At 46.4% G+C, this 15,945-nt stretch overlaps 1 protein-coding gene across 1 annotated transcript in view; it reads right to left on the bottom strand.

Moving 5' to 3' along the window:
• INSC (INSC spindle orientation adaptor protein) overlaps positions 1–15,945 on the bottom strand; it is a 395,604-nt gene that overhangs the window by 199,823 nt on the left and 179,836 nt on the right. The window contains exon 5 of the mRNA XM_073550745.1: positions 10,218–10,341. Coding sequence (XP_073406846.1) covers positions 10,218–10,341 — 124 coding nt within the window. The remainder of the gene's footprint in view (positions 1–10,217; positions 10,342–15,945) is intronic.

Below are 15,945 nucleotides of genomic sequence, written 5' to 3'. Positions count from 1 at the left end.
TGACCACACCGTCCGATAATTAATATAACGAGCTGCATGGAATAATAAGAGGAGACGCGGAGGCGGCCATGCCTCGGTGCCTCACTGGGACGTGTCATTCCGTGGCCCCAATTACTAAGAGGAGAACCAGAAAGGAATCAGAAGACTGAGCAACAGTTACAGATCTCATGTCTAGGTCGATATCTATATCCTTGAAGAAGTCTTCACACCCCGTGAACTTTTGCACATTTTTTTCAGGTTACACCCACAAAGTTAAAAAGTCTTTTCTCGGGATTTTATATGACACCAACACCAAGTAGCGAGTATTTGGGAGGAGTAAACTGCATGAGACCTTTGTGGGCATTCACGCCCTCAGGCTCTAAAGGTAACACCGGCCCAGGGTTCTTTTGTCAGTGTGAGGCTTCTTCCACCCCATAATTTCCACATTTCTTAACATGAAAAATAGCTTTTTCCCAGCAAACATATAATAGTAAAAATCACAGTCTGTTCTCAATGAAAGCAAACACGGGGACGCACCTTCACTGGTTACTCACCAGCTCCAACCCCGCACACTGCTCAGCCCCCAGCTGACAGAGACCAAAATGGACAGGTGCCTCTAACCAGGACCTCTAGTGCCGGGATTTAACCCTGTCCTCCCCTGGCTTTCCTACAATGGTTTGCTAAATATTTTAAAAATATAAATGTGAAAAGGGTGACATTCTGCATTTGTTTTCAGCCCCCCAGAGTCTGATGCCCCTAAATAAGATCCTGAGTGAACAATCTCCTCCAGAAGTCACATAATCAGTAATGTCCTCTCAGCATAATTACAGCTGTTCTATGAAGGCCTCAGAGGTTTGTGTGAGAACATTAGAAATCAAACAGCAACATGAAAACCAAGGAGCTCACCAGACAAGTCAGGGATAAGCTGTGAAGCAGACGAAAGAAGGGTTAAGCTATAAATAAAATAGCCCATGCTCAGAACATCTTGTGGAGCACCATGCAACCCATCATCCAAAAATGGAAGGAGTATGGATCAAGTGAAAACCTACCAAGACATTGCCATCCACCTAACATGACATCCCAAGCAAGGACAGCCCAAATTACAAAAGCCACCAAGACTTACGAGGCTTATCTGTGCATACATACGGTCGTGGGCAAATGCTTTCAGAGTGACACTAGATTTGGTTTTCCCATTTTCCTCCTCAGTAATTTTTGCTCTTTAGTTGCTGTTTCTATGGTTACTGCGGGACAATTCTAAACATTCTGTACGTTGTTACATTGTTAGTGTCAAACACATGAAGTTTCTGTGATGCCTCAACATTTTCCTCTTATTCTCCACACTCCCGCCCCTTACTCTCCACATTCCTGCCCCTTATTCTCCACACTCCTGCCCCTTACTCTCCACACTCCCGCCCCATACTCTCCACACTCCCGCCCCTTTTTCTCCACACTCCCGCCCCTTTTTCTCCACACTCCCGCCCCTTTTTCTCCACACTCCTGCCCCTTACTCTCCACACTCCTGCCCCTTACTCTCCACACTCCTGCCCCTTACTCTCCACATTCCCGCCCCTTATTCTCCACACTCCCGCCCCTTACTCTCCACATTCCGCCCCTTATTCACCACACTCCGGCCCCTTACTCTCCACACTCCCGCCCCTTACTCTCCACACTCCTGCCCCCCTTACTCTCCACACTCCCACCCCTTACTCTCCACACTCTTGCCCCTTACTCTCCACATTCCCGCCCCTTACTCTCCACACTCCCACCCCTTACTCTCCACACTCCCGCCCCTTAATCTCCACACTCCCGCCCCTTATTCTCCAGACTTCTTCCTCTTATTCTCCATGCTCCTGCCCCTTATCCTCCACACTCCTGCCCCTTATTCTCCACACTCCTGCCCCTTATTCTCCACACTCCTGCCCCTTATTCTCCACACTCCCGCCCCTTATTCTCCAGACTTCTTCCTCTTATTCTCCATGCTCCTGCCCCTTCTCCAGACTTAATCATAGAATCATAGAATCGTAGAGTTGGAAGGGACCTCCTGGGCCATCTGGTCCAACCCCCTGCTCAAAGCAGGATTCGCTAAATCATCCCAGTCAGATGTCTGTCCAGCCTCTGTTTGAAGTCTTCCATTGAAGGAGAACTCACCACTTCTCGTGGCAGCCTGTTCCACTCATTGATCACACTAACTGTCAAAAAATTTTTTCTAATATCTAATCTGTGTCTCCTCCCATTCAGTTTCATCCCATTGCTTCTAGTCTTTCCTCTTGCAAATGAGAATAAAGTTGATCCTTCTACAATGTGACAGCCCTTTAGATATTTGTAGACAGCTATTAAGTCTCCTCTCAGTCTTCTCTTTTGCAAACTAAACATTCCCAAATCCTGCAACCTTTCCTCATAAGACAGGGTTTGCAGACCGGTCACCATTCTGGTCGCTCTTTTCTGAACTTGTTCCAGTTTGTTGATGTCTTTTTTAAAATGCGGCGCCCAAAACTGGACACCATATTCCAGATAAGGTCTGACCAAAGAGGAGTAGAGGGAAATAACGACTTCACGTGATCTAGACTGTATGCTTCTGTTAATACATCCTAGAATTGCATTTGCCTTTTTTGCTGCTGCATCACACTGTTGACTCATATTCAGTCTGTGATCTATTAGTATACCCAAGTCTTTTTCACATGTGCTGTCACTTAGCCCTATTCCTCCCATTCTATATTTGCTTTTTTCATTTTTATTGCCCAGATGTAGTACTTTGCATTTCTCCCTGTTAAAAACCATTCTGTTAGTTGCTGCCCACTTCTCCAGTTTATTTAAATCTTTTTGAATCCTCTCTCTCTCTTCTCTAGTATTAGCTATCCCTCCTAGCTTTGTGTCATCAACAAATTTAATCAGTTTACCCTCAATTCCTTCATCTAAATCATCTAAATCGTTGATAAAGATGTTGAACAATACAGGGCCCAGGACAGAGCCCTGTGGTACCCCACTTGAGACATTCTTCCAACTGGATGTGCAGCCATTTACGACCACTCTTTGGGTCCGATCACTAAGCCAGTTATGAATCCACCTAACAGTTGCCTTGTCCATTCCATACTTAGTCATTTTTTCAAAAAGGATTGTATGAGAGACTTTGTCAAATGCTTTGCTGAAGTCAAGATATACTATATCTACAGCATTTCCTTGATCCACCCAATCAGTGATACCGTCATAGAAGGAAATTAAGTTAGTCTGACATGACTTAATAGTTACAAACCCATGCTGACTCTGTTTAATCACTTCATTCTTATCCAGGTACTGACATACATGTTGTTTAATAATTTGTTCAAAGATCTTTCCTGGTATAGAAGTCAGACTCACCGGCCTATAGTTGCCTGGGTCCACCTTCTTCCCCTTTTTGAAGATAGGAACAACATTTGCTCTTCTCCAGTCTTCTGGCACTTCTCCTGTTCTCCAAGAATTTTCAAAGATTATGGAGAGGGGTTCAAAAATTTCTTCTGCTATCTCCTTCAGTACTCTGGGGTGTAATTCATCTGGACCTGGAGACTTGAATTCATTTAGGTTAGCTAAGTGTTTCCTCACTATCTTTCTGTTTATAGATATCCTGGATTCTTCTATTCCCTTAATAGGACCGTGAATAACAGTTGATGTTACATTTCCTTTCTGAGAGAAAACAGATGCAAAATAGGAATTTAAAAGTTCAGCCTTCTCAACATCCTGTCTTACCATTTCATCATTTTCATCCTGTAAAAATCCTATAGCATCTTTGACTTTTCTTTTACTTTTGACATATCCCCAAAATCCTTTATTATTTCTTTTGACATCTCTTGCAAGCCTCAATTCATTTTCAGCTTTAGATAATCTGATTTGTGCCCTGCAGGTTCTGCAGACAGCATTATATTCTTCTTTAGATATGCCTCCCTCTTTCCATTTTATAAACATTTTTTTCTTCCTTTTTAGCATGTGCTTAAGTTCTGTGTTCATCCATCCTGGTTTCCTTAAATGCTTCCTATTCTTCCCTCTTTTCGGAATTGTTAACAATTGTGCTTTGAGAATTTCATTTTTCAAGATTTCCCATCCTTCCTGGACATTTTTGTCTTTAAGGATATCCAGCCATTGGATCCCTCCAATTCTCTTTCTGAATCCCTTAAAATCTGCCTTTCTGAAATCTAACCTTGACGTCTGAGTCTTCACAGGTCTTCCGCCTCTAGTTATCCAAAATTCTAAAATAGCATGGTCGCTACCTCCTAGGGTCCCAGCCACTTTTACCTCCTCAACCATTTCCTCTCTGTTTATAAGGATTAGATCCAAGGTAGCAGTTCCCCTTGTTTTCTCCCCTACCTTTTGGAAGATAAAGTTGTCAGCAAGAGAGGATAAGAATTTCCTTGACCTGTTAGTTTTGCCTGAGAGAGATTCCCAACAAATGTCTGGATAGTTGAAATCTCCCATGACAACTATGTTATATTTTTTGGAGAGCTTGGCCATTTGATGCATAAAGAGTTCATCCATATCTTCAGCTTGCACAGGCGGCCTGTAGTAAATGCCTACAATGGTGTCCTTTCCATTGTTCTGTCCTTGTATTCTTACCCAAACAGTTTCCACAGAACTCCCAGTCTCTGAAGCTTCAATCTCTGTGCAGATATACGCGTTTCTAACATACAATGCGACACCTCCTCCTCGTTTATCAAGTCTGTTTCTTGCATATAAGTTGTATCCTTATAGCCTTGTATTCCAATCATGTGTATTGTCCCACCAAGTTTCAGTGATTCCAATGACATCATATTTCTTTTCCTGTGTTAGTAGTTCCAATTCTCCTTGTTTGTTGCCCATGCTTTGTGCATTAGTATAGAAACATTTTAGTTTGTGATTGGTTTCTCTTTCTCCAATATTTTTATTAATTAGATTCTTTTGTCTTTGTTCTTCCTTTCCACTTCTAATAGCAGAGTTCTCAATACCATTTGTCAGGTGTATGGCTTTTTCTGGTCTTTTGCTTCCCTTCCCATGTTGTTCTAGTTTAAAGCTCTCCTTACAAGTGTAGCAAGGCGACTTCCAAATACATGTTTTCCAGTCTTCGTAAGGTGCACCCCATCTCTAGCAAGTAGTCCATCGTATAAGTAATTCACTCCGTGATCCAGAAATCCAAATCGTTGCTGACGGCACCATCGACGTAGCCAGTTGTTCACCTGCAGAATCTTATTCCACCTCCTTGTTCCATGGCCATCCACTGGGAGGATGGAAGAGAAGACCACCTGCGCTCCCAGTTCTTTCACTTTCTTGCCTAAGTCTTCAAAGTCTCTGCAGATGGTTTCCAGGTCATTTCTTGCGGTGTCATTTGTCCCCACATGTAGTAGCAGGAATGGGTAGTCATCTGTAGGTCTGAAGAGTCCTGATATCCTGTCAGACACATCTTTAATTTTTGCACCTGGAAGACAGCACATTTCTCTTGAGGTTATATCCGGTCTGCAGATATCGGCCTCTGTTCCTCTCAACAGGGAATCCTCTTATTCTCCACGCTCCTGCCCCTTATTCTCCACACTCCTGCCCCTTATTCTCTACGCTCCTGCCCCTTATTCTCCACGCTCCTGCCCCTGCTGTCTTCAGACCCTTCCTTGCTGGACAACTCTTTCCCACTTATAGTTGCCGATAAGCTGACTTGTTCCATTCCTAGAGACTACTCCAGAGAACCGCGCGCTGCCGTGGTCTGCGATCGTGCCCACGGTACGTGTTCGGAGCCATTCCCGAGGAATCTACATAAAGGACTGTTTCCACGTTTTAGCGCACCGAAGTCAAGCGAGACTGGATACATTGGCACCGTCGGGAGACGGTGTTTTTCATTCCTCCGTAACAGAGCCAGAGACATTGTCCACGATTTGTGTTGCCGTCGGGAGATATTCCTGCCTTACCCCAACAAGAAGTGCAAGCGAAAAGTTACCTTTTTCTCAAGCATTGTGTTTGTGCGCAATTCTTGTTGATGCCATTACTGATCTCCCTCTCCCTGCGTGAATTATTTCTTGTAACCTGTTCTAGTAAATCCTGTTAACCCCTTCTCTGCCTCCAACGAATCTCTCTCTTTACAAGTGCATTTACTGATCAGACATTTCAGTAGGACAACATGTCGGATTTTACAATCATTTTTCAGGCTGGTGTTATAAAGTATTCTATGTTACTGAGATAATGACTTTTGGGTTCTCATTGGCTGTAAGCCATAATCACCAACATTACCAGAAATAAACCCGTGACATAGATCACTCTGTGTGTAATGACTCTAGAGAATAGAGGAGGGTCACTGTCTGTATTGAAGAACTGAAATTCACTTTCTGATGATATTCTAATTTAGTGAGAAGTACCCGTATATCGCCTGTAGGAGCCTACTTGGGAGCTTCCAGGGTTTCTTTTCAGATTATGGCGTTGTTCGAAGTTGTGTCCAGACCTGAGGTCACCCCGGGGGATTGCTGACCCCCCAGAAAATGACCAACATCTTCCATCTGTTCTACATGCTCCTTGGTGTTAAGGAGCACAGCTCCAGAGTAGACAGAGTTGAGAGCTCATAGATCCACGTAAATCGAGTCCACTGCATTGAACATTGTAATCTCATCAGAGACTGGGATTGCCTCCTTATGCCTCCCCCATGCTTTACAGTGCAGCTGTTCTTCTAGGCCCAGTTATAGTAAGTGACTCCAGCTCAGAAACAATAACGGAGCACAATGGATCTCGCCCGCAGTGAAGGAAACAGGTGTGTGGTGAGCGGGCGACCGATGCTGACCGTATCGGGAGGATACAACAGTGGATGTCAAACTATTTTTAGTTTATCTTTGTATTATAAATGACTTGATGAACACAGATAATTACTGATATTTGGGATTACTCCCCATATTAACCCCTTGGGTAGCAGGAGACGCTGGAGCCAGGAGCAGGTGGTCAACGTCTCCTCTGATTTTTCTGTAATCCGCAGAGAATCTTAGCGCTCATTTACTTAGCGCCATCATTCTGGTAAATGATGTATTGAAGCTTTTTGTGGGAGTTTCATCCTGTAGAGATGAAAGAGGAAGGAAATGACAATAAGAGGTGGCCTTTCCTGCAGCCATGTGACCTTGGGCAGACGTGTGGCTCCACGGGCAGCATGACATCATCCTATGACATCACTCATTATGGCTTAGTGCACAGTGCGGCAGACTCAGATCCGTCTTCTGAAAAGTCACGTCAGTAATGATCTCACCGGATTCGCTGGGCGCACGCCACCTGTCAGCGCCCGTTCCCCGCTCGCTCAGTCCTGACGATTCTTGTTGACAAGAAAACAGAATTTTCCTCAAAAATAATCTTCTCTGTCAAATACGATAAAGCTACAGAAAGCGAGGAGGCGGAATCGCTCTGGATTAATGGCGGGATGTGGACCGGCTTCGTCCTGCTATAAGACAGGAGGATTCCCACAACCACAGATCCAGAAGGGAGCGCCAATTATAACAATCAGAGCGGAGTGCAGTGATGGGGTTAACTCCAGAGATGCCGAAAAACACAGCGCAGGAATGTGAGCAGAGCGCAGCCGTCTAATTGTGACTCTGGGACCTGGCCGGTGCTGGTTTATCAAACATTCCGGATTACTGAACAGTCATAGAAAATGATAGCAATGAAGTGAGGCTCGTCAGAGAGACCAAAAGCAATAAAAAGGATTTGGGGGTATGTCAAAAGCAAAAGAAATATCACAGATGCTATATGATTATTACAGGAGGAAAGGGTGAAGTGGTCAGAAATGATGTTGAGAAGCCGAACTTTTACATTCCTATTTTGCATCTGTTTTCTCTAAGAAAGCAAATGTATCATCAACTGATCTTCACGGGGCCATCGAAGGAATAAAAGAATCCACAATATCCATAAACGCGAAAGATGGGGAGGGAACACTGAGCTAATTTACATGAGTTTACATCTCCTGGTCCAGACGAATTACACCCTAGGGGACTGAAAGAGCTAGCAGAGGAAAGTGCAGAACCACTAGCCAGGAACTTTGAATAATCTCGGAGAACAGGAGAAGTCCCAGAAAATTGGAGAAGGGCAAATGTTGTTCCTATCTCCAAAAAATGAAAGAAGATGGAGGCAGGAAATTACAGGCCAGTGAGCCTTACTTCTATACCATGAAAAATCTGTGAACAAATTATTAAAAAGCATGTATTTAGGTACCTGGATAAGAATGAAGTGATTACCCAGAGTCAGCATGGGTTTGCAGCAAACAAGACATGTCATACTAATCTAATTTTCTTCTATGATGGAATCACTGACTGGATGGATCAGGGAAATACGGTAGATATAGTATATCTCGACTTCAGCAAAACATTTGATAAAGTCTCTCATACTATCCTTATTGAAAAAATGACCAAGTATGGGATTGACAAGGTTACAGTTAGGAGGATTCATAACTGGCTCAGTGATCATACTCAAAGAGTGGTAATAAGTGGTTGCACATCCAATTGGAAAAATGTTTCAATTTGGGTACCACAAGGCTCTTTCCTGGCCCCAGTGTTTCAAGTGGGGTACCACAAGGCTCTGTCCTGGCCCCAGTGTTACAAGTGGGGGCCACAAGGTTCTGTCCTGGCCCCAGTGTTAGTAGTGGGGTACCACAAGGCTCTTCTCCGGCCCCAGTGTTACAAGTGAGGTACCACAAGGCTCTGTCCTGGCCCCAGTGTTACAAGTGGGGGACCACAAGGCTCTGTCCTGGCCCCAGTGTTACAAGTGGGGGACCACAAGGCTCTGTCCTGGCCCCAGTGTTACAAGTGGGGTACCACAAGGCTCTGTCCTGGCCCCAGTGTTACAAGTGAGGTACCACAGGGATCTGTCCTGGCCCAAGTGTTACAAGTGGGGGACCACAAGGCTCTGTCCTGGCCCCAGTGTTACAAGTGGGGTACCACAAGGCTCTGTCCTGGCCCCAGTGTTAGTAGTGGGGTACCACAAGGCTCTGTCCTGGCCCCAGTGTTAGTAGTGGGGTACCACAAGGCTCTGTCCTGGCCCAAGTGTTACAAGTGGGGGACCACAAGGCTGTGTCCTGGCCCAAGTGTTACAAGTGGGGGACCACAAGCCTCTGTAATGGCCCCAGTGTTACAAGTGGGGACAACAAGGCTCTGTAATGGCCTCAGTGTTGTTCAACATTTTTATAAATGATCTAGATAAGGGAACTGAAGGTAAACTAATGAAATTCACAGACGATGCAAAGCTAGGAGGGATAGTTAACACTAGAGAAGACAGAGAAAGGATTCAGAAGTATGTAGATAAGCTTGAACAATGGGAAGCTACTAATAAAATGGTATTTAACAGGGAGAAATGCAAAATTCTGCATCTGGGCAAGGAAAAAGAAAATTACATGTACATAATGGGAGGAATAGAAACAAGGAACCGCACGTGTGAAGACTTGGGTATACTAATAGATCACAGACTGCACATGAGTCACCAGTGTGATGCAGCAGCAAAAAAGGGAAATACAGTTCTAGGATGTATTAAGAGAAGAACAAAGTCTAGATCACGTGACATAATTATCCCCCTCTACACCTCTATGGTCAGACCTCATCTGGAATACGGTGTCCAGTTCTGGGCACATTTTAAAAAATACAATGAAAAATTGGAGCAAGTTCAGAGAAGAGCGACCAGGATGGTGAGCGGACTGCAAAGTATGCCCTATGAGGAATTGTTAAAGGATCTGAGAATGTTTAGCTTGCAGAAGAGAAGACTCAGAGGAGACTTAATAGCTGTCTACAAATATCTCAAGGGCTGTCACATTATAGAAGGATCATCTTTATTCTCATTTGTACATGGAAACACGAGAATCAATGGGATGAAACTGAATGGGAGGAGACACAGATTAGATATTAGAGAAAACTTTTTGACAGTGAGGGTGATCAATGAGTGGAACAGGCTGCCACAAGAGGTGGTGAGTTCTCCTTCAATGGAAGTTTTCAAACAGAGGCTGGACAGACATCTGTCTGGGATGATTTAGCGAATCCTGCGTGCGTGCGTGGAGTGGAGCGGACGTTCTCTGTGCTGCGGGAGGTGCCCGCATGCAGGGGAAACCTTGTGGGGGGTTTATACAGCCCTCCTCTATGCTCAGGATCCTGACAGTCTCATTGACCACAAAGTGAAGATGTCCTATCTTTGGGATTAGCATTATATAAAGCAACATTGTATCAATCTGCACAGTAATAACAGCAGAGCGACTGATCATATTTCATGTATTTCCTGTTCTAGGACACGGGGGAATTCTTTACCTTCACCTCCTGGATCAGGGCGAGATTAATCAGCTGACTGAATGACTGTCCCACCGCAGTCAGGACTTGGTTAATGGAGGCCTTCATTGCTGTCAGGGCGTCCTCTTCATTGGTCTGGGTGCATCTGGAAGACAATTCAGGGTTCAGTGAAGGGGTAAAAGCAGAAATAAAGCAAGAAGAAAAGCAGCAGCACCGGCGAAGGGGACAGCACCACTTCACATCATCCAATCACAACACAAATCTCTGTAGACGCAGCTTTAGGCCTCCTTCACATGTCCGTATGAAACCGGTACCAGAAAAAACACTACATCAGTGAGTCATCAGTGTATCATCAGTGTGACATCAGTGACTCAGTGTATCATCAGTGAGTCATCAGTGTATCATCAGTGTGACATCAGTGACTCAGTGTATCACCAGTGAGTCATCAGTGTGCCATCAGTGAGTCATCAGTGTGCCATCAGTGAGTCATCAGTGTGCCATCAGTGAGTCATCAGTGTGTCATCAGTGAGTCATCAGTGTGCCATCAGTGTGTCAGTGAGTCATTAGTGTGTCATCAGTGTGCCATCAGTGTGTCATCAGTGACTCATCAGTGTGCCATCAGTGAGTAATCAGTGTTTCATCAGTGTGTCATCAATGTGTCATCAGTGAGTCATCAATGTGTCAGTGAGTCATCAGTGTGTCATCAATGTGTCAGTGTGTCATCAGTGTGTCATCAATGTGTCAGTGTGTCATCAGTGAGTCATCAATGTGTCATCAGTGAGTCATCAATGTGTCATCAGTGAGTCATCAATGTGTCATCAGTGAGTCATCAGTGTGTCATCAATGTTTCATCAGTGTCATCAGTGAGTCATCAATGTGTCATCAGTGTGTCATCAGTGACTCATCAGTGACCCCATCAGTGTGTCAGTGAGTCATCAGTGTGTCATCAATGTGTCATCAGTGAGTCATCAGTGAGTTATCAGTGTGTCATCAATGTGTCATCAGTGTGTCATCAGTGACTCATCGGTGAGTCATCAGTGAGTCATCAGTGAGTTATCAGTGTGTCATCAATGTGTCATCAGTGTGTCATCAGTGACTCATCGGTGAGTCATCAGTGAGTCATCAGTGAGTCGTCAGTGACTCATCAGTGACTCATCAGTGAGTCATCAGTGTGTCATCGGTGAGTCATCAGTGATTCATCCGTGAGTCATCAGTGTGTCATCAGTAACTCATCAGTGACTCATCAGTGACTCATCAGTGAGTCATCAGTGTGTCATCGGTGAGTCATCGGTGAGTCATCGGTGTGTCATCGGTGAGTCATCGGTGAGCCATCAGTGAGTCATCAGTGAGTCATCGGTGAGTCATCGGTGAGTCATCGGTGAGCCATCGGTGAGTCATCGGTGAGTCATCAGTGAGTCATCAGTGAGTCATCAGTGTGTCATCTGTGTGGCATCGGTGAGTCATCGGTGAGTCATCAGTGAGCCATCAGTGAGTCATCGGTGAGTCATCAGTGAGTCATCGGTGAGTCGTCAGTGAGTCGTCAGTGAGTCATCGGTGAGTCGTCAGTGAGTCGTCAGTGAGTCATCGGTGAGTCATCGGTGACTCATCAGTATATCATTATTGTATCATTATTGTATCATCATTGAGTCATCAGTGTGTCATCGGTGAGTCATCGGTGAGTCATCAGTGAGCCATCGGTGAGTCATCATTGAGTCATCAGTGTGTCATCGGTGAGTCATCGGTGACTCATCAGTGAGCCATCAGTGAGCCATCGGTGAGTCATCGGTGAGTCATCAGTGAGTCATCAGTGAGTCATCGGTGTGTCATCGGTGAGTCATCGGTGAGTCATCAGTGAGCCATCAGTGAGTCATCGGTGAGTCATCGGTGAGTCATCGGTGAGTCGTCGGTGAGTCATCGGTGAGTCGTCGGTGAGTCATCGGTGAGTCGTCGGTGAGTCATCGGTGAGTCATCAGTGAGTCGTCAGTGAGTCGTCAGTGAGTCGTCGGTGAGTCGTCGGTGAGTCATCGGTGAGTCATCAGTGAGTCGTCAGTGAGTCGTCGGTGAGTCATCGGTGAGTCGTCGGTGAGTCATCGGTGAGTCGTCGGTGAGTCATCGGTGAGTCATCAGTGAGTCATCGGTGAGTCGTCGGTGAGTCATCGGTGAGTCGTCGGTGAGTCATCGGTGAGTCATCAGTGAGTCGTCAGTGAGTCGTCAGTGAGTCATCGGTGACTCATCAGTGTGTCATCGGTGAGTCATCAGTGAGTCATCAGTGAGTCATCAGTGTGTCATCGGTGAGTCATCGGTGTGTCATCGGTGAGTCATCGGTGACTCATCAGTGAGCCATCAGTGAGTCATCGGTGAGTCATCGGTGAGTCATCAGTGAGTCGTCAGTGAGTCATCGGTGAGTCATCGGTGAGTCATCAGTGAGCCATCAGTGAGTCATCGGTGAGTCATCAGTGAGTCATCGGTGAGTCATCAGTGAGTCATCAGTGAGTCATCAGTGTGTCATCGGTGTGGCATCGGTGAGTCATCGGTGAGTCATCAGTGAGCCATCAGTGAGTCATCGGTGAGTCATCAGTGAGTCATCGGTGAGTCGTCAGTGAGTCGTCAGTGAGTCATCGGTGAGTCGTCAGTGAGTCGTCAGTGAGTCATCGGTGAGTCATCGGTGACTCATCAGTATATCATTATTGTATCATTATTGTATCATCATTGAGTCATCAGTGTGTCATCGGTGAGTCATCGGTGAGTCATCAGTGAGCCATCGGTGAGTCATCATTGAGTCATCAGTGTGTCATCGGTGAGTCATCGGTGACTCATCAGTGAGCCATCAGTGAGCCATCGGTGAGTCATCGGTGAGTCATCAGTGAGTCATCAGTGAGTCATCGGTGTGTCATCGGTGAGTCATCGGTGAGTCATCAGTGAGCCATCAGTGAGTCATCGGTGAGTCATCAGTGAGTCATCGGTGAGTCGTCGGTGAGTCATCGGTGAGTCGTCGGTGAGTCATCGGTGAGTCGTCGGTGAGTCATCGGTGAGTCATCAGTGAGTCGTCAGTGAGTCGTCAGTGAGTCGTCGGTGAGTCGTCGGTGAGTCATCGGTGAGTCATCAGTGAGTCGTCAGTGAGTCGTCGGTGAGTCATCGGTGAGTCGTCGGTGAGTCATCGGTGAGTCGTCGGTGAGTCATCGGTGAGTCATCAGTGAGTCATCGGTGAGTCGTCGGTGAGTCATCGGTGAGTCGTCGGTGAGTCATCGGTGAGTCATCAGTGAGTCGTCAGTGAGTCGTCAGTGAGTCATCGGTGACTCATCAGTGTGTCATCGGTGAGTCATCAGTGAGTCATCAGTGAGTCATCAGTGTGTCATCGGTGAGTCATCGGTGACTCATCAGTGAGCCATCAGTGAGTCATCGGTGAGTCATCGGTGAGTCATCAGTGAGTCGTCAGTGAGTCATCGGTGAGTCATCGGTGAGTCATCAGTGAGCCATCAGTGAGTCATCGGTGAGTCATCAGTGAGTCATCGGTGAGTCATCAGTGAGTCATCGGTGAGTCATCAGTGAGCCATCGGTGAGTCATCGGTGACTCATCAGTGAGTCATCGGTGACTCATCAGTGAGCCATCAGTGAGTCATCGGTGAGTCATCAGTGAGTCATCGGTGAGTCATCAGTGAGTCATCAGTGAGTCATCGGTGAGTCATCGGTGACTCATCAGTATATCATTATTGTATCATCATTGAGTCATCGGTGAGTCATCAGTGAGTCATCAGCGTGTCATCAGTGAGTCATCAGTGAGTCATCAGTGAGTCATCACACAGGCTGCATCTCAGTTAAACCCAGAACATGTGACTGATCACATGACTTTGGCATCACACAGGTCCTGTCAGCACTGCGCACATGTGTGAGGGAGTGACTCACTCATCTGCTTCCCAAGGTGGACACAGGAGCGCTTGTTGTGGTGAATCACCTGCTGGTTTATTGTGGAACCATAGCAGGGCTCAGCACAGTAAACATGGCCATTCTGTCATAACGGCAAAACAAGAAGATAACGTATAGCAAAGTCCACATGTCTGAGGGATTCGCCCGCTCACACCACCCTGTGTCTTCAGCTTCACCTGGAGCCAATGTCTGGAGCCTTTCCTCTCCAAACCACAACACACAAACTGTCTCTCAAGTCCAGCTATTGAACCCAGACCAGGTGACTGATCACATGACTGTGACATCACACAGGTCCTGTCAGCACACAGCAGTGCCACCTCAGTGGACCTCCTCCCACCCACTCTATAGATGTCCACATTAACCAGCCCATGTATGCAACTTTAATTTAACCCTCACAACGCACAGCGTGCTGGAGGAATATATTCTGGTTCCACATCACAGACGCCATTACACGCAGTGACACATATCTCCCCTCCATTACTTTACCAGTGCCCCTGTCACATATTGCCGCCCTCTGCCCAAAGCCGGGGGTTTTGGCACCTTCAGACATCAAACAGGAGATTCGGGAGAGAACATCCGCGGTACCATGTAACGTCCCTGGCCTATGCTCCATGTGGAAACTGAAATCCTGAAGGGCTAAGAACCACGTGGCCACCCCCGGGAGTTCTTACCCTTCTCTCTTACCTATCTCACAGAGGCATTGTCCGGCACTAACTTAAACCTTCGGCCTAGCGGGGAGTACTTCAGGGTGTTGACGGCCCACTTTATGGCTAAGCACGCCTTCTCAACAATTGCATAGTTTTTCTCACAGGAAGAAAGTTTCTGGCTCAGATAAATGGAGAAGAGCATCCCATCCTGTATTTCCTCAGACAGCACGGCTCCCACCCGACTTCTAAAGCATGGGTCTGGAACGCGAATTATTTGCTAAAGTCCGGTGCGAACAGAACTGGATGCTTGCACAGAACCTGCTTTAGCCCCTGAAACGCCATCTCTGTGTCAGGAGTCCATTTCACCATCATCGACTTGGTGCCCTTAAGGAGATCCGTCAATGGTGCATCAATCATGGCGAAACTTGGGATAAACCACCGGTAATACCCCACAATTTCAAGAAATGCCCTCACTTGCTTCTTGGAAAGCGGCCACTTCAGAATTGTCTCGACCTTTAACTGTGGCTTAATTTTGCCTCTCGCGATGATGTAGCCCAAGCACTTGGCCTCTTCTTTTTCTATAGCACTCTTTTCTGGATTTATGGTGAACCCAGCGTTTCTTAACGTATCCAGAATAGCCTGCACATTTGGTAGATGACTACTCCAGTCAGAGCTGAAGACGACAATGTCATTAAGGTACACTGCGGCATACTTCCTATGCGGAGCCAAAACCCCATCCATCGCCCTCTGGAAGGTAGCTGCGGCCCCCTGCAGTCTGAAGGGTATTCTGGTGTACTGGAAACAACCATCAGCCGTCAAGAAGGCAGGCCTCTCCTTGGAGCTCTGGGACATGGGGATTTGCCAGTTGCCCTTTGTCAGGTCGAGGGTTGTACCATGCGGGACCAAGATGCTCAATGAATTCATCCACACAGGGCATCAGGTATGCATCAAAACTGGACACCTCGTTCAGCCTGTGGTAGTCGTTACAAAACCGCCACTCGCCGTCGGGCTTTGGCACGAGGATGATGGGCCTCGACCATCCACTTTTTGACTCCTCTATCACTCCGAGGTTTAACATTCTCTTAACCTCATTCAATATTATCTCCCATCGTGCTTTGGGGATTCTATAGGACTTGAGGTTCACCCTTACATGTGGCTCTGTTAATACGTTGTGTTCC

The sequence above is a fragment of the Dendrobates tinctorius genome, unplaced genomic scaffold (assembly GCF_039654945.1).
Source record: "Dendrobates tinctorius isolate UK_male_01 unplaced genomic scaffold, ASM3965494v1 ptg000168l, whole genome shotgun sequence".
Taxonomy (NCBI): Eukaryota; Metazoa; Chordata; class Amphibia; order Anura; family Dendrobatidae; genus Dendrobates; species Dendrobates tinctorius.
This window is presented reverse-complemented; position numbering and strand designations above follow the sequence as displayed.